Below are 17,862 nucleotides of genomic sequence, written 5' to 3' on the forward strand. Positions count from 1 at the left end.
GAATTAAGGTAGAAATTAGCTGCACTCTCTTAAGATTCTTTTTTTTCTCCCCTAAAACCGTTACCTTCCATCTTAGAATCATTACCATGTATTGTTTCCAAGGCAGAAGAAGGGTAAGGGCTAGGCCAATGATGGGCAACCTTTTGAGCTTGGTGTGTCAAAATTTGCCAAAAAAACTGAGCATAACTCGAGTGGTGTGTCACTTAGAGGAAAAAAAAAACCATAATTTCATGATATTTATAGTTTAAATAACAAAAATGTTTAATTGTAATATATAAGTGTATTTAATAAACCAAAAACTTATTTAACTTACCTGCTTTGTGATTTCTTTGTTCATCTGTCAGTTGGTTTCTTTTGTTGGTCTTGATATTATTTAACTTGTGTGGGGTGCCGTGAACTAAGATAAGTGAGGAGGGGAATTCTTTAACTAGCCTGCCTATTAGTGACTTTTTTTTGTCACTATATTTGTCTCAATTTCATTGGATAAATCTTTAATTGAAGGTTGGTATTTTGTACACTTCAAGTCCAAGCAAGCACTACTAACTTCATATGTCAATCTGTTTCTTTTATTGGCTTTGATATTATTTAATGCTGAGAATAAGGTCTCACAAAAGTATGTAGAGGGAAAAATTGTGAGTAAAGTCATTGCTATATTTTTCAGGGTACTAAAAGTGTCTGGTAATTGGTTGAGGCACTACTTCATTGCATGTGGGCTGGATCCCTGCCCAGTCTTCCCTGGCCTGGCCTGGCCCCACCCCACCCCTCCCCAGCTAGGCATCTGGCTGGGGGTGTTGCAAGAGCAGTGGCTGCTGCCCACCAGCCTACCTGCACGCTCCTTCTGCAGGTGCACACTCCTCCCTGCCTCCACGGGAGCCCCATGTACCCCAGCCACCTGGCAGGCACCACCCATCACTCTCCCCTTGCCCCCTTGGCCTGAATGTGGAGCAGTCCTCTGCCCTGATTGGGCCGGAGCATAGCCACAGGTGCTATCGGCTCCCTGGGTGGCTCCCGGGCCCTGAAGCAGTCTGAGCCTGCATGTGGCCTTGGGTCATTGAAAATGGGCTACGTGTGTCAGTGCTGGCACACATGTCATAGGTTCACCATGATGGGGCCAAGCAAAGGGGGTTAAGTGACTTGCCAGGGTCACACAGCTAAGAAGTGTCTGAGGTCAGATTTGAGTCCAGGACCTCTTAATTCCAGGCCTGGCATTTTCATCCAATCTTCCATTCTACTTGTCATTAGTGAGAATGAGCAATGATCAAAGGGGAAAAGCTCAGTCCTCCAGAGCTCACAGTCCAGTGGAAGAGATAAGATAGGGAGGTACATCCTCTCAGACCCAGGAGATTATGACAAGGGCCTCCAAGAATGCTACAAGGCTCTGAAAGAGGAAGAGATTCATCCTGGGCTTTAAGGGAGGGGGTTTGGGAATAAAAGAGAAAATATCATGGAGGACATGTAAGCACAGAAGCAGACAGATCTATAAGAGGACCATGCCTAGCTAGGCCCGAACAGGGAATGGACCTTGGATAATGGCTAGTCCAACTCCTCATTTTCAGAGGAGAAATTTGAGACCCCCCAGGAAGATAAATAACTTATTTGTCTGAGGTTACGCAGAGATGAAGTACAAGTATACATTTGTGGATGGTAAATTCAGGATGCCCAGGATCACATTTAGGATCACAAGGGATCTGAGGGATCTGGCCTGAATCCTTCATTTTATAGATGAGTTACTGAGACCAAGTGACTTGGTCCAAAGGTGGTAGCCAGGGTGGAATTTGAACCTGGACCCTCTGACTCTAAATACTGTACTCTTCCCACTGTTATCCAGCCCCAAAGTTCAGCAGAGAGGAAAGGTGTGAGCAAAGGCATAGAGATGGGGGAAAGTATTTGTCACTTAGCTCTTTGAAGGGGAAGGTCTGTTGTGGATTCTGATTTTATTCTATTCCCTCATAGTGTTTAGTGCTAGTTCCCACCCCCAGAGACTGTGGGGGTGTAAGAGACAGAGCCCTGAACTGAAAGTCAGACACCATCTCCCACACTTCCTAGCTGTATGACTCTCGGGGAAAGTCCCTTTAGAAGACCACAAACCTCGACTTGGAAAGGATCTTGGAGTTCGCTGAGTCCAACTCCTTTAGGGTGCAGGTGAACAAATCCAAAGATCCAGTAACTTAATCACATGGTTAAGTAAACTCCACTGTCTCTGATGACACCCATCCCACTGTACCTCTGAGACTGTCTTATCTTCTGTAGAATGGGTATAATAATAATTGTGCTATGGGTTCTCTTTCAGGCTCGCCAGGGAGGAAAGCACTTTACAAGTCTTAAGGAAAACAAGTGACTCTCCTCCCTAAGTTACCTTTACCTTCCGTCTTAGAATCAATGCTGTGTATTGGTTCCAAGGCAGAAGAGCAGTAAGGGCTTGGCAGTGGACGTTAAGTGACTTGCCCAGGGTCACATGGCCAGGAAATAAATGTCTGCGGTTGGATTTGAATCCAGTGCCTCTTGTCTCTAGGAATACGGAAATGGAGACATTTATTGTTATTATATTACAGTCCTGGAGTAGGGTGAGCTCGTTAAGTGATATTTCCTGGCAGACACGGCCATGCACAGTCTGCGGGGGTGCTGCTGCAGAGAGCAAAGGATCAGTAATAGCAGTACACGTGTGGTTAGGGGCTCCAGGGTGTATGGGGAAGCGATGGGCTCCGTAGCAGGGTGGGAGGTGCAACCCCAGCACCAGCAGCTGCCTCGATGGGAGCGTCTGGACTTTCCCCCTTCTGGAGGGTCTGAAGGCAGCCCACACTGTGTGGAAAACTTTCTCCAACTTTCACTTCAGAAACAGGGGTTGGGGGGCCGGGAGGGGGATGCCGGCTCCCAGCCTTTATCTTTTGGTCGGGGGTGGGGCACAGTGCACGAAAACAGGATATTTGCTGCCTCGGCTCCATCTGTGGGGCGCTCCGCGTTCCCATGGCAACGGCTCTTGCGGCAGAAACAAAAGGGGGGGTGGGGTGGGGACCTCGGAGAGGGGAGCCGCTTCCCCCCACCCCCTTCCCCTCCGCTTTGTCCCCTGCTCACCCTGGGAGAACTCCAGCCCAGCCCAGCAGCCTTTGGGGCGGAGCCCAGAGCGCCATCTAGGAGCCCTGGGACTCCCTGAGTGGCTTTAGTCCGGCTCTTTCACTGAACTGGCTGGGCAAGATTCCGCCTTTCAACCGGATAAAGGGGCTCTGAGCCTCACATGGAGGGGGTCCCAGAATTCCAGACAGCTCCTTTCTCCTATTCCCCACCCCTTTCCCCCCAGTAAATAGTTCATCACTACTTCTAAATCTAGTGACTCTCCTCCCAGTTTTTGAGGTTATTAAACCCTTCAATGCTGTATACGGGTGCCAAGGCCATGGGGGTGAAGTGACTTGTCCAGGGTCACACAGTCATAAGTCATATTGGAACCCTCTAGACCTAGCTGCCCTCCAAGAGATGCTCAAGACCTCTGAACTCCCTCTCCTGTCCTTCCTCTTGGATCCCACCAGCACCATTTCAAGACAGGCTATCTTCATGGGTCATACCCTCTCCCCCCTTCTCCTCCTGCAGTTCATCCTGCACAGGCTTCAGAGTTGTCTTCTTAAATTGGAGGCTGGCTCCCCTCACTCCCAGAAATCTATTGGCTCCCCATCGCCTAGAGCAAAAGGCAAACTTCTTAGCCTGTCCTTCAAGGCTCCAACCGCCTTTCCCAAACTTATTTCACAGAATTCTTCTTCAAACACTGGGTGGTAGGAGAGGGGAGGGAGAGGAGAGGGAGAAAACATGAATCATATAACTGAAAAAACTGTAAATTTGTTATTGGAATAAAATAAAGGTAAAACTAAAAAATTTAAAAATTAAATTAAAAAACCAAACAGCCAGTGTTCCAGCTATTGCCTGGTGGTCCCCCAAAATCTACATTTACAGAGGCTATCCCTCCATTTCCAGACAAATGTCTCCCTCCAAGTTGTTCCTAACTGAAATTCTTCCTGTCCTTTCAAGTCCAGGTCACTCTCTTCCCTGATCTCTGCAGGACCAATCAGTCCAGCACCCTGTGATAGATTCACAGAGCATGAGCACTGGAAGAGAATTTCAAGGTTGGCTCCCAGATCTTACAAAGAACCAGAGACCCTGAGGGGCTGCGACCTACCCAGGGTCACACGGAAAATCAATGGCAGACCTGAAAAACAGATAACCAAATGTACCGCCCACCTTCCTCAGCAGATGTGGGGGCTGCCTAGGAGTATGGAACTTCACATGTATTGTGACATACATAGACTGTGTCTCCTTCCTTGCTTGGCTGACCTACTTCTTCCTCTTCTTTCGTATTCTTTGTTAGAAGGGATGGGTCTCTTGGGGGCTAGGGGGCAGAGATAGGACATACTGGAAAAAAAAAAAACCTGGACTCAATACAAATTGAAAAACAAAAATAAATACAAATTTAAAACGACATCAAAAGAACTCAGTGGCAGATAAGGAAACTGAGACCTCAAACAGGTGATTCTATGGCATGGGATCACTGAACTGGAAAGTAAGGAAACTTAGGGTCAAGTCTCAGATCTCAGAAGTAAGAGTAATTCAGTAGATGGAATTGGGAAGACCTGACTTTGAACCTGACATCCATGAGTTGTGTGACCCTGGACAAGACACTGGGTTTCTTTGTGCCTCAGTTTCCTCATCTGTAAAATGAGGAAGTTGGATGAGGAGGGAGGGAATAAATGTTTGTAGAGCACCTACTACGTGGCGTGTAATGTGCTACATACTTTTTGTTGCAGGGGGGCTGCAAATATAAAAGAACAACTTCCCAGTAATTATAGCTGCCCCAAAGTACTTCCCTCAGGGCCTCTGAGAGGCACTGAGCTCCCCATCACTGGGGCTTTTCAAACAGAGGCTGAATGACAGCTGCCAGGAGATGGAATCCAAGGGATTGGGCTCATCTCTGAGTTTCCCTAATCACACTTGTACCACCTGCCTTACCAGGATAGTGTGAGGGATTGTCCATGAAATTACTGGGTTAAAAAAATGCTGGTTCCTCCTTTATTAGGACCTCAGAAGGACATGACTTCTTGGGTACAAGGATTGTCTAAGCTAAGGAGAATCACGGCCCTCACAAGCCTCAGGAGATAGTTTCTGCAACATCGTGGTGAAATAACTCATTCTCTGGTGACTGCTATCATCTAAGGATGAACAACCAAGGGTCAAAGGTTGTGCAAGGGCTTAGAGATAGCAGGACCAAAAAGTGCCAGTCCTTGCCATGAAGAAGTTTATGTTTGTTTGTTTGTTTGTTTTTTAACCCTTACCTTCTGTCTTGGAATCGTTACTATCATTTCCAAAACAGAAGAGTGGCAAGGGCAAAGCAACTGGGATTAAGTGACTTGTCCAGCTAGGAAAGCATCTGAGGCAAGATTTGAACCCAGGTCCTCTTGACTTCAAGCCTGGAGCTCTATCCACTGTGCTACCAGCTGACCTGAATTCATGTCCTATCAATTAGGACTTTAGGGAAGGTCTACTATTGCACTAGTAGAATGGAAGCTCCCAGAGTTAGGTCTCCAGTGTCTATCACTTAGTATAATAAATGCTTGTTGAATTAATAAAGACCAATAATAATAAAGACCAATAATAATCTGAGCTACAGTCATATTATTATCAGTATTATTAGGACTGAGAGTGGTCTTAGAGATCTCTCTCAAGTACCTCATTTTACATGTGAGAAAACTGGTTCCCAGAGTATGAAAGGACTTGCCCAAGGCCATATTATCATTCAGAGAGATAAGACTCCCTAGGACTGGGTGGAGAGAATCCTAGCCTTCTGGATCAGGTCCGTGACCACCTGTCTGTATGACCTTAGGCATGTCCTTTCTTCTTTGTAACCCACAGTTTCCTTCTCTATAAAACAAGGAGGATAATCTTGGAGATCCATTTTAATTCTAAATCCTATGAGCTCTGTCCCCAGTTAGGACCACCCAGAGGACCCCATCAGAGAACAGCACAGTAGAACAAGGGAAGAACCATCCTTGACAGCCTTCCTCTTGTGTTGTCCTTCCTTCTAACCTGTTCTGCCCAATAGCTATCCATCTCAGAGACATGCACACACACACACAGCTCCTTCTGCATCATCCAAGCTGAGCATGACAGCTATAACCCCCAAGGGCAAAAGGTATACATGTGCAAGCATTCCACCCTCCCGTTTCCCACCACAGCCCACGTCCTCTCTGATTCTTGGTATCTGGTGTGGGCTCTCTCTGCCCCTCCCATTGCCCCTCTGCTGAGATGCTGATGCTTTGGTCCTTCTTCCCCACCCCCAGCTGCAGCACATGGCTTCTCACGGGGCCCAGCAACCCTCCGTTTCTTAGAACTGAGGCTGTAAGTGAAAGCTAGTACACTGTCTTCCAGCATCTAAACCACAGGCTTTCATGCCCCCATCCCCACCCCCACCCATGCCTCCACCCTGCTGGCTGCTTGCATGTCTTTGCCTGGCCAGCCCAGATGTATTTGGGACACGGATGGTGCACAGCAGCCAGCCAGCCAGGCTCCAAAAGCAGAAGTCATGTCTAGGGCAAAAGAGAAATCTTCCAGCTTACTTTGACTATAGAAAGGGGAATTAGGAATCATCGAGTCTACCTCTTGCATTTAACAAAGGAGGAAACTGAGGTCTGGACAGGGGAAGGGACATGGTTACAATTTGACTGTAGCAGTTAGAAGTAGAGCCAGGCTTTGAACCCAAGACTAATGAGGCCAAATTCAGGGCTGGGATCTGGTCCCAGGTGTTGTAGAGGAATTAAATTCCTCAGAGGACAGTAATGATGGCAGGAGAAAGAGCAAGCCATACAGGTGAATTCTATCCTGATCTGGAGGAAGGTCCTTACTGTGCTCACATAGGAAAAGGAAGGGGTCCTCATTACCAAACCCTGACAACCCCAAACCATCCCTGCTGTTATAGACTGACCTCTAGACCCTGTTCCACCACCAGTACCTCCAGACAACAGAGGAAGTGGCCTCCCTGTCTCCAGGCCTCAGGAAAAACAATTCCTACCCTGCCTCCTCTTTTAAAGATCAAATGAGGGGAAGGATATGGAAAGATGGGCTGGTTCTGGCTCTGATCCAATTTGATGTGTCCTATTGTGGGCCTCAACTTCTTCATCTCTATAGTGGGGGGAAATAACAAACCATCTGAGACATTTTAAGTATGGAGAACCAGTCGTACCCTAGTAGATAAGTCTCCTTCACACATTTTAAGTTTCTATAGCAACCAAAACTAAGGAAGAATAGGGAATAAAAAGAGAGAACTCCCCCACTCCCCAACCCCATTTGGCTTTTTTTTTAAACCCTTACCTTTTGCCTTAGAATTGGTATCAGTTCCAAGGCAGAAGAGCAATAAGGGCTAGGTAATCAGGGTTAAGTGACTTGCCAAGGGTCACTCAGCTAGGAAGTTTCTGAGGCCAAATTTAAACCCAGGACCCCCATCTCTGCACCTGGATCTCTATCCACTAAGCCATTCAGTTGCACACACACACATACATTTGGTTTTTTCCCAAATATACATGTGAGAATTGGGGATCTGTGCTAAAACATCCCAAATAAAGTGGGAAGCTTAACCCTCTCCTCCATCTTTGAATGGGAAGGAAGGTTAATATAGCATAGATCCAGCAAACCAAGCTAGGAGTTCCAGACAACACTGTATAATGGATAAAACACTGGAAATGAACCAGGAAGGTCTAGGTTGAAATTCTGCCATAGCTACTAGCTGTATGAGTTTGGACAAGTCATTTAATATCTCCTTGCCTCAGTTTCCTTGGCTATATTCGATGCTCTCCAAGCTCCCTTCCAGCTATAAACCTATGCTACTCTGATCTTGACTCTAAGAAGACCTGGGTTTGGGTCTTTCTGCTAGTTACTACCTGTGTGAATGTGGACGTATCTTTTCCCCCAGAAGCCTTTGTAAAATAAAGAAAGCAGAAAGCCTAAGTGACCTTCCAAGGTCCCTTCAGCTCCAATTTTCAATGATCCTTGAGGAGAAAGAAGAGGTAAGGCCTGGGAAAGGGAAGGAGAAGACCTGAATTTTGTCCATTTCACATTTCTCTGTCCCTCACCCAGCTCTTCCAGGGAATGTTTGTGTGAGAGGCTTTTTCCAGAAACACACATTCCTAGAACCTAATGCTCTGGGGACTGCCCTGTCTGGCCCCAGCCCAGCTCTGCCCTGCCTTGGCCTCTTCTTCCTCTGATAACTGCTAGTCAAAAAGAAAGACCCCAGAGGTGCCAGAGACTTTCCCAAGAGGACCACAGATTTTGCAAGTGAGGAAACTGAGGCCAGGGAAATAAATTGATTTGCACATGGTCTCACAGGGAGTAACAAGAGGAGCCCAGACTCAAACTCCAATGGCCAGGTCTGAGCTCTTCCTACTGTGTTGTTGTGATATCTCTTGTCCGTGATCTCCTGGGCTTTCCAGCTAGTGTTCATCTTAATCCTCAGGGAGACTAGAACTAAGGCCATAAAGAGGCCTCCTGAGGGTCACAAAATGAAGAAAAGGGCTAATTCCCATAAAATTCTCCCAGGAAATGTGAAAAGTTGGGGAGGCTGGAAAGGGGCCTGACACTTGGGGTCACCCAGCTTAGAGCTAGAAGCTCTAGTCCAATGCCCTCATTTTACGGATGAGGAAATAGACTCACAAAGATTAGATGATCTGTCCAAGGTCGCACAGGGAGTGAGCAGCCAACCTAAGCCTCAAAGCAGGCTTTTAACTTCAAAACCCAGCACTCTTTCCATGACATCATGTTCCCTTCCCCAGAGGTTGTTTCTCAACACCCCTTCCCCTGCCATGGAGGGAAAGGGGCCATTTCTATGCGTCAGTCTTCCTGGCCAGGTCAGGATAATCAGGGTTGCCTCATTCTACTTGGTCAATCCATGACTGGGGATGACCTCAGTGGAAGGTGGGTGCTTCATGTCCTTAGGAATCGTCTACACATTGACACAAAAAGGGCCCAGGGGAGGGTGGAAAGAACCTGAGAAGCAGCACCTAGTTTTGGTGCCTTTTTAGGTTTGGGGCAAGTTCCAGAGCACCAGTTGCCTGGGGATTTTCCTAGAGTTGTGATGAGTTGTCTTCCTAGAGCTGTAATGGGGATGCACTTATGAAATATGAATTGCTAGAGAGATGGGAGCTAAGGTTATTAATATTTCCCCAAGATTGCTAATATACAGAGCAGCACTTTAATTGATTTAATTGACTATATCCATCTGCCCAGAAGTAGAGAGACTCCTACCCCTTTCACTGTCCTGGTGCGGTCACGTCCCCCTCTTTTCACAGTCCGAACCCCTCCTACTTTTCTCAGTCTGCCCAGCTTTCAATAAGGGTTTAATAAGTAAACCAAAGAAAAATAATTCCTAGAAGTCAAAACATCCCTTCTTGAATTTGGCAGCTGAATGGATGGGGCCAGAGTGCCCTCTTCTGGTGGCCCATCGTCATCATCGACCCTGCTTTCCCAGACAATGTTTCAGGTCCTGTGCTTCTGTGGGTTCAGTTGTGTCCGTGAGTCAATTCTTCTTGACCCACTTTGGGGTTTTCTCCTACAAATCTCTCCTGTCTCAACCATAGACATTGAGGATGTAGCCTCCGATCACAGCATTTTAAATCTCAGAGGTGCTTGTAGAGAACTTTAGTCCTGATGTTCAAAGCCTTGGCCTCATCTTTCTGACCCTTCATTTGCCAAGTACAGTCTGCAAATCCTATCCTTTCCACTCTGATGGCATTTCTCCAGTCTTTCTGCTTTCGACAAGCCTCTCGGTTTAGATCCACTTTTGATATTTGCTATCTGTGTGAGCGTGGGCAAGTCCCTTAACTTTCTGAAGCCTTGATTTCTCTTCTTTTTTTAAGTTCTTACTTTCTGTCTTAGTATCAATTCTAAGACAAAAGAGTGGCATAAATTAGGCAATTGGGATTAAGTGACTTGCTCACAGCCACAGAGCTAGAAAGTCTATGAGGCCAGATTTGAACCCAGCCGCTGCTCTATCTACTGTGTGCTATCTAGCTGCCCCGAAGTCATAATTTCTTCAACTATAAAATGAATAAGGTGGCCTCTGAGATCTCTTGATCCATAATCCTATGATTAGAAACATACGGTAGGATTATTGATTAAAAGGTGAAAGGTGACCTAGTACAAACCCCTTATTTTACAGATTGGGAAACTCAAGTCTAGAGGTGAATGCTTGATAAGGGGCAGCACACAGTGAGGTCAGGATTTGAACTTGGACCAAGTTCGCTCTGAAGCAGGTACCCATTCCACCCCACTACACTACTCTATGCCCACTGAGACTACCAAAGTAGAAGCCCTAAAAACTCGTGCTTGGATTGTTACAATAACTAGTAGGGCTTCCTGCCTCTACCTTGCCAGTTCGTCCACCCCTCCACTCCTTATTTACTTGGCCAGAATTATCTTCTTTATGCACAGATCAGTCATGTCATTCCTTTGTTCAAATCCTTGCATGGCTACCTATTGTCTTCTGAGTAAGGTACAAACGGTGCTATTTGTGTTCAAGGCCCACCACAATATGGTGTTATTCCCCTCCCAGTAGTTACTGCTACCTTCCCCATATTCTATCCCAGACTAATGGGAAAGCTCTCTGTACCCTGAACATGCCCTGTCCCAAACCCTAGAATGCTTATGCTATTTACCCTTTGAATTCTTATCCATTTAAAATTTATTTTTTATTTAAAAAACCCTTACCTTCTATCTAATCAATTCTATGTACTAGTTCCAAGGCAGAAGAGAGGTAAGGGCCAGGCAATGGTGGTTAAGTGACTTGCCTAAGGTCATACAGCTAGGAAGTGTCTGAGGTTAAATTTGAACTCAAGACCTTCCATCTGTAGGTCTAGCTCTCAATCCACTGAGCCACCTAGCTGGCCACTCCACCCCACCTCTATCCATTTTTTTTAAACCCTTACCTTCCATCTTGGAGTCAATACTGTGTATTGGCTCCAAGGCAGAAGAGTGGCAAGGGCTAGGCAATGGGGGTCAAGTGACTTGCCCAGGGTCACACAGCTAGGAAGTGGCTGAGGCCAGATTTTAACCTAGGACCTCCCGTCTCTAAGCCTGGTTCTCAATCCACTGAGCTACCCAGCTGCCCCCTCTATCCATTTTTAAAGCCCATGTCAAACACTATCACTCCTAGGATGGAGATCCACCATCATTTCTGGATCCTCTTGAATGATGATAACCTAGATCGGACTCTCATCACCTCTCCCTATGGCAAGAGCCTCCTAATTCAAATCTCATCCAGATTTTCCCATCTCCAACCCTTTTCCCACACAACTGCCAAATATTGATCCCCCTATAACAGATATGACCAAATGACTTCTCTTTCTTCAGAATCCTAAGTGCTTCCCCATGATCGTTAGGATCTTAACTTCTCAGCCTGGTTTGTTAAGCTCTCTACCATCTAATTCCCACTCAAATCTTATTTCCTTTCTAGAATCCTTTGTTCTGGTCAAAAATTGGCCCCCTAGTTACTTCTCATGGCATCCCATCTCCACCCACCAAGTCTTTGTACAATTGATGCAATGTGTCTGGCAAACTCAACCTTCCTCTTGTCTCCAAGGTCTCTTAGAATTCATTGCTCCCTTCAAGGCTCAGGTCAAGTGCCATCTCCTATAGGAAGGAACACCTTCCAGTGGTTCATATTGCCTCTGAACACCCCAGCTGTTAATGATGTCTCTGACTCTACCCCCTCACCCCAGTGGTTATGCTGACTCTGGCCCCCCACTTCCCCACTGGTTAATGTTTGCTGCCCTTGGAACTATTTTCTCTGTAATTTTATTTACTTATCTGTGGGTCCCCACTCCAACAAAATATAAGTTCCTGGAGAGCCAGGTCTATTTTTCTTTTGATGTTGCATTCCTTGTAGGTAGCAGGAAGTTAATAAACATTTGCTGAATTGAACTAAATGCACTGTGATTGGGAGAGGGAGGAGCATCATCTTTATCCTCCCAGATAGCCTCAATATATATTTACTGAGCATCATGTGTAGGACTCGAAGTCAGTCAATGAGCATGGAGGCCAGTATGAGGAAGGGAAGGGGATAAGCATTTATTACGCATATACTATGTGCCGAGTGCTGTATTCAGCACTTCTGATTCTCAAAATAACCCTTTGAATCTGACACTATTATTATCCCCATTTTGCAGTTGAGGAAACTAAGGCAGGCATGAGTTAAGTCACTTGTCTAAGGTCACAGAGTAAGTGTCTGAGGCTGGATTTGAACTCTAGTCCTCCTGACTCCAGGCCTGGCATTCTGTGCATTATGGCACCCCTTAGGTGCCTCAGGTATAAGACAAGGTCTATGTTGGCATTAACAGGGAGACAAAGATGAAGAAGGTCCAGTCTCTGTCAGCAAGGATCTCAGAGACAAGGAGATGGAGGAGTAAATCATGGATACTATTTATGATATGTTATCATATATTTATATATAATTATGAAAAAAACTAAGATACAGAGGGACTGCTAGGTGGTGCATTGGATTGAGTATCAGGCCTAGGAAGATTTAAGTTCAAATCTGATCTCAGACCCTGTATGACCCTGGGCAAGTCACATCACCCCAACTGCCTAGCCCCTACTGCCTCAGAATCAGTACTTAGTATCAATTCTGAGAGAAGGTAAGGATTTTTAATAAATAAAGGATTATTTCTTTCCCTCGAAATAGAAGCTATAACACCTAATATTATCACTTGGTGTAGACGCCTAGGGACTATGAAATATGTAGTTTATCTCTTCTTCTAGACTGTGGGCTCCCAGGGGATGGGAAACCATGTTTTACTCATCCTTGCAAACCTTTTAACATCAGTCTGGCTCATGGCTTTGCACACTGCAGATAATGAGCCCCTAGAATTAGTGACATTAGCGTGACCATCCATAACCACACTCCATTGCTACGGGCAGCTTTCCTACCTCTGTCTCAGGTCGTGGGATGAAGACTGGAGGCGTCATCTTGAGAGTAAGGCCTTGGAAATCCCATTCACCGATGACATACTGCACAGGCATCCTATAAGAGAAACATCCTAAAGATCTGGCCCATCTCATCCCACTCCAAAACTAAGGATCTCCAGAAGTCAATGACCTGGCCGAAGACCCAGGCACACCCATGTAGCTATCAACCCCAAAGAGGGTGAGAAGATTTAATTCCAATATATTGAATCATTTCTATTTCTGAGTTTTAAATGAAGGCCCAGGTTTATCCCTCAGATCGCTTTACTCATTCCTTTGTCCCTGGCAAATTCAAGGAATACTTCCACCCTAGAGTATCTCCCATTTTAGGGTGACATGAAAAGTGATATTATGGGTTCTATCTTGCCCAGTAAATAAAAACCAGCTTAGGCTAGGTGTATCTGCAAGCAGCAGAACAGAGTCCTTGACTGTCCATTGGGGTGAATGGAGAATGTCATGCTTACCCAAATGGGATCTGATCATAGACTTGGGACATGTGATTTTCTATCATTCACCAAGGAATGGAGGAGGGACTGGGAGAATAATGGATTACTTCTTCATTGGTTGCTCACCAATTACAGATGTCTTGGGATGTCTAAGAGAGGGTTGAATAATGAGCTTCCAAAATTTTATTCAAAGATCCACAAGGTTTTCTTTCAGGGGTCTCTGATCACTGAGAGAGAGCACTGATCAATTAACTTATTGGTTATTGCTCGCCTAATTAATATTTTCTTAGCCAGAAGGAAGTCTCTCAATATATAATCATCATGGACGTCAATACCAGAGGAATAATGTTCTGATGGAGGTTTTAGACAGGTGTCTCCTTTCCTCCTCCCAAAATAGGGCCCCCTAATAAAGATCAAGGGTTCCTTCAGGGCAGGGTTGTGTCTCCCCAGTCAGATCAGGGACTCTCCTAGGGACTTGCTTTACCAATTCCCCTGGCCTTGACCAGGCTAGGACAGAAGTAAAGATAGAGGAAATTGGACATAGCAAAAGGACAGAAGCCTGGAGTCACTGAGAGGGAGAAATAGGAAGGCAAGGCTCGGGAAGGAGAGAAGTAAGGTGATGGGCTTGACTGGCTGGATCTCACCTTTGAAGCCTGCGTGTACACAGCTCTCCAATCTGCTCCTGCTGTAGGTCAGTGATGGGGGCACATCTCTGGCTGGCCGACAAGCTCTGAAACTAACCACCAAACAACTCTGAGTTGAGCTGCATGCTCTGGGCTCCCAGTCCAATGTATGCCCAAGGAGTGGAGCCAAGATGGTGGCTTAGTAGCAGCAAAAGCTGGAACCACTCCTGAGAATCCTCCCAAACCAAATGTAGGCCCATTCCCCTAGATGGTCTGGACACAGACTTTAAGCTCTGGGATCCTTATCAAGCCACTTGATCTTTCTCGGCCTCAGTTTCTTCATCTGTAGAATGAGGGGATTGGAGTTCTAACTTTATGACCCTAAGTCAAGCCCCAGCTTCTCAGAGGCTTCCAGGATCCAGAAACTCATGCCTGGGCAGAGAGGGAAGACTGATGCCTGAACTGGAGTCTTGCTGGTGGGGCAAGAGAGCAAGAGAATAGATGCCCAGAGAATGGGGCTTTGTGCCTCCCAATTCTCATGGCTTCCAGCTTCCAGCTACCCAGGTGAAAGTCCAGGCTGTCTCCTTTACTTCAACTTGAGAACAACTGACTTCTTTCCTCTATTACTCTCTCCCTGCTCCCAAGGGATAGAACCAAGGCAAGTTTCCAGGGGTCATCCATCCCCTCTATGTGATTCAGCCTTAGTATCCCAAACACAGAGGCTGGACAATACAAAATAAACCTCAAGAAACTACTTCACAGGGTAAAGAAAGGCAGTGAAAAGAGCGCTGGATATTTGGCATCAAAGGTTGTGAGTTTGAATCCTGGTCATCTACTATCTATAGGCAATAACCCCCACACACACACACTTTTTGGAGGGGAGCAGACATCCTCTTTTGGAAAAAGAACAGTTTCTGCTGAATTATCTCAAAAATTGTTTCTAGCTAAAACCTCTGAGCCCCAGAGAAGTAGAAGGGGTCTGTGTGAGGTTACACAGTCAGTCCATAAATACCCAGGCTCCTACTATCTGCAGGGCCCTGGGCTGGTGGTGTGGGACTGCAGAGATGTGTTGTCTATACTGGCCTCAAGGAACCTATAGTCTAAGGCACACACACAAAAGATGGTGGCTATTGGCTTAAGAGGTTATAAAGGAAGGGCCATGGAGATAATAGGTGGGAAAAGGCAAACAGGAAAGGCTTCCTGAAAGAACTGGCAACTAGAACCAGGCCTTGAGATGGGAGATCTTGGGTTCAAATCTGACCTGAGATACTTCCTTGCTGTATGATTCTGGGTAAGTCATTTAACCCCCATTGCCTATCTCTTCCCACTCTTCTGCCTTGTAACCAATACAAAGTATTGATTCTAAGATGGAAGGTAAAGGTTAAAAAAAAATGTGACAATGATCTGAGCCTGAAAGGTGAGTAGAATTCTGACAAGCAAAAATGGAAGTGTAAGCAGGAAGAACAAGCCTAACTTTCTTTATTAAGTTGTTATAAGTATGAAAATGTGTTTTACATGATTTCACATGAATACCTGATGTCTCACTTGCCTTCTCAATGGGGTGAGACTATGATTTCCACAAGAGCAGAAACCCTTTCTTATCTAGACTCCCCCTGCCCCTAGCATTCCTGATGTTTGGTACCCAGCAGAGGCTTCATAAAAGCTTCTGGAATGAATGAATGGGAGGTAGAAGTCGTAAAAGTTGGCCCTGGAGGTTGAGTGCTCTGCTAAAAGGGAACATGCGTACACTTTCCAATACAGCCAACATGCGTGTGATTTGACTTCTTTGTTACAAGAGAGTCCTTTTTCTTTCCGGAGGGGCGGGGCAGGGATGGGATGTGGGGGAGTTTGAGTAGGGGGTAAATAATACAAAAAAGGGAGGCGGAAAGTATGTTAATGGAAAAAATTTTAAATCACCAAAGTTAACAGAAAGGGTTCAGAAGTGGATATAGACAAGGCAAATGGTGTTGATACTACGGTTTTAAATTTAATACAGGGGCAGATAATAGACCTGTGGCTTCACTGGTACAAGGAACTCCCAGGTGAGACAATCCCTTCTATTGCTATAACTGGTTCTTTCCCTGCAAGGTCAGCTAAGTGGCTCAGAAGATAGAGCACTGGGGGTGGAATCAGGAACTCATCCTCATGAGTTCAAATCCAGCCTCAGACACTTACTAGTTGTGTAACCCTGGGCCAGCCACCTAACTTTGTGTGCCTCAATTTCCTTATCTGTAAAATAAACTGGAGAAGGAAATGGTGAACTACTCCATTATCTTTGCCAAGAAAACCTCAAATGAGGTCATAGAGAGTAGGACACAACTGACCATTTTGTTACTACTACAACAACAACAACTACTACTACTACTACTACTACTACTACTACTACTACTACTAGTATTGCTATAGCAACCAAAATCAAAACTGAAAATAGGAAGAAAAATAGCCTGCCACAATGAACTATGTTGGTAAGTGTATTTATTAAAGTCCTACTTTTAAGTATAAAGCATGCTCCTAGGCATTGGGGATATAAAGACAAACTGAAAAGCAGTCTTTCCCTTCAAGGGGCTTCCATTCTATTGGGGGGAAGATAGATAGAAGAGGTAAAAAGATAATATATACATAATTTCAGGAAGAGGAGAAAAATGACCAAGGGGATCAGGAAGGGCTTCCCATGAGAGCTGGGACATGAATTGAGCCTTGAAGAACTCTAAGTGGTGGAGGTGGCTAGAAAGTGTATTCCTTCTCATCACTCTCACTTCTTCAGCCTCCTCTTGCCTAGGCTAAAGTAATAGCCTCCTAAATGCTTTTTCCCCATGCCTTGTAACTTTAGGCAAGTCATTAATCACAGCTTGCCTCAGTTTGCTGGTCTGTAAAATGGATATAAGAATAGCTCCTACCAAAAACTTAAAAATGAAAAAAAAAAGCCTCTATCTCCTAGGATTGCTGTTGGATTGAGAGATAATTGTTAAGTATTTAGCAGAATGTCTGGCACATAGTAAGTGCTATATAAATGTTAGCTATTGTTATTGTTATCTCCAATTTTTCCCTGTCTTCATACCAATCTCCACATAACTGACAAAACCATCTTCCTAAGGCACAAGTGTCCCTGTCACCAAGCCAAATGGGACCATTCAATATTCCTATCTCTTCTTCCCCTTTCCCCACTCCATGCTATTTATTCTGTGGCCCCCATCTGGATGGGTCTCCTCCTCCAAGCCCACCTACTGAGATCTGCCTCTTCTTTTAAAGCCCAGCTCAGGCAACATCTCCTCCAAAGCCTTCCCATCTCCACTCCCTTTTGCCCAACATAGTCCCTTGTTTTTATAGTTATTTCAGTCCCGTCCAACTCTTTGGTTTTCTTGGCAAAGACACTAGAATGCTTTTCCATTTCCTTCTCCAGCTCAAAAAGAATTAAGTGACTTGCCCAGGATCTCACAGCTAATAAGAGGCTGAATTTGAAGGCAGATCTTCCTGAGCCAATAGCAAAGTCCAGTGACTCTCCGTTTTATGGGAAGGAGTGTGGTCAGTGGCACTCTGTTTATCCAAGCAATAGGAGCAGCCATGGGCCAAGAGAGCTAATGTATCCAGGAAGGTTAAGAAGAACTGGCAGGCAGGCTGGAGGGGAAGGACTCCCCAAGGCAAACACTCTGGCAGGGCAGAGGCTGCTCCGGCTTAGCTCTACCTGTAACTGCCTCAGAGGGAGCCAGCACAGAACAGCAGAGAGTGTTTTATTTCATATCTCCAGCAGACAGATAAGGGTCCTGAGCAGAAAAGGTGCTTAAATTCAATCTCATTCTGAGTCAGCAGGG

The 17,862-nt window shown here is 45.5% G+C and overlaps 1 protein-coding gene across 1 annotated transcript in view; it reads right to left on the reverse strand.

The window, feature by feature from the left end:
* HEMK1 (HemK methyltransferase family member 1) overlaps positions 1-17,862 on the reverse strand; it is a 45,851-nt gene that overhangs the window by 20,032 nt on the left and 7,957 nt on the right. Inside the window, exons 3-4 of the mRNA XM_001378717.5 lie at positions 14,075-14,166; positions 12,949-13,042 (exon numbers count right to left, since the gene is read on the reverse strand). Of these exons, the coding sequence (XP_001378754.3) occupies positions 12,949-13,042; positions 14,075-14,166 (186 nt within the window). The remainder of the gene's footprint in view (positions 1-12,948; positions 13,043-14,074; positions 14,167-17,862) is intronic.

Source organism: Monodelphis domestica, chromosome 7 (genome assembly GCF_027887165.1).
Source record: "Monodelphis domestica isolate mMonDom1 chromosome 7, mMonDom1.pri, whole genome shotgun sequence".
In the NCBI taxonomy this organism is placed as follows: domain Eukaryota; kingdom Metazoa; phylum Chordata; class Mammalia; order Didelphimorphia; family Didelphidae; genus Monodelphis; species Monodelphis domestica.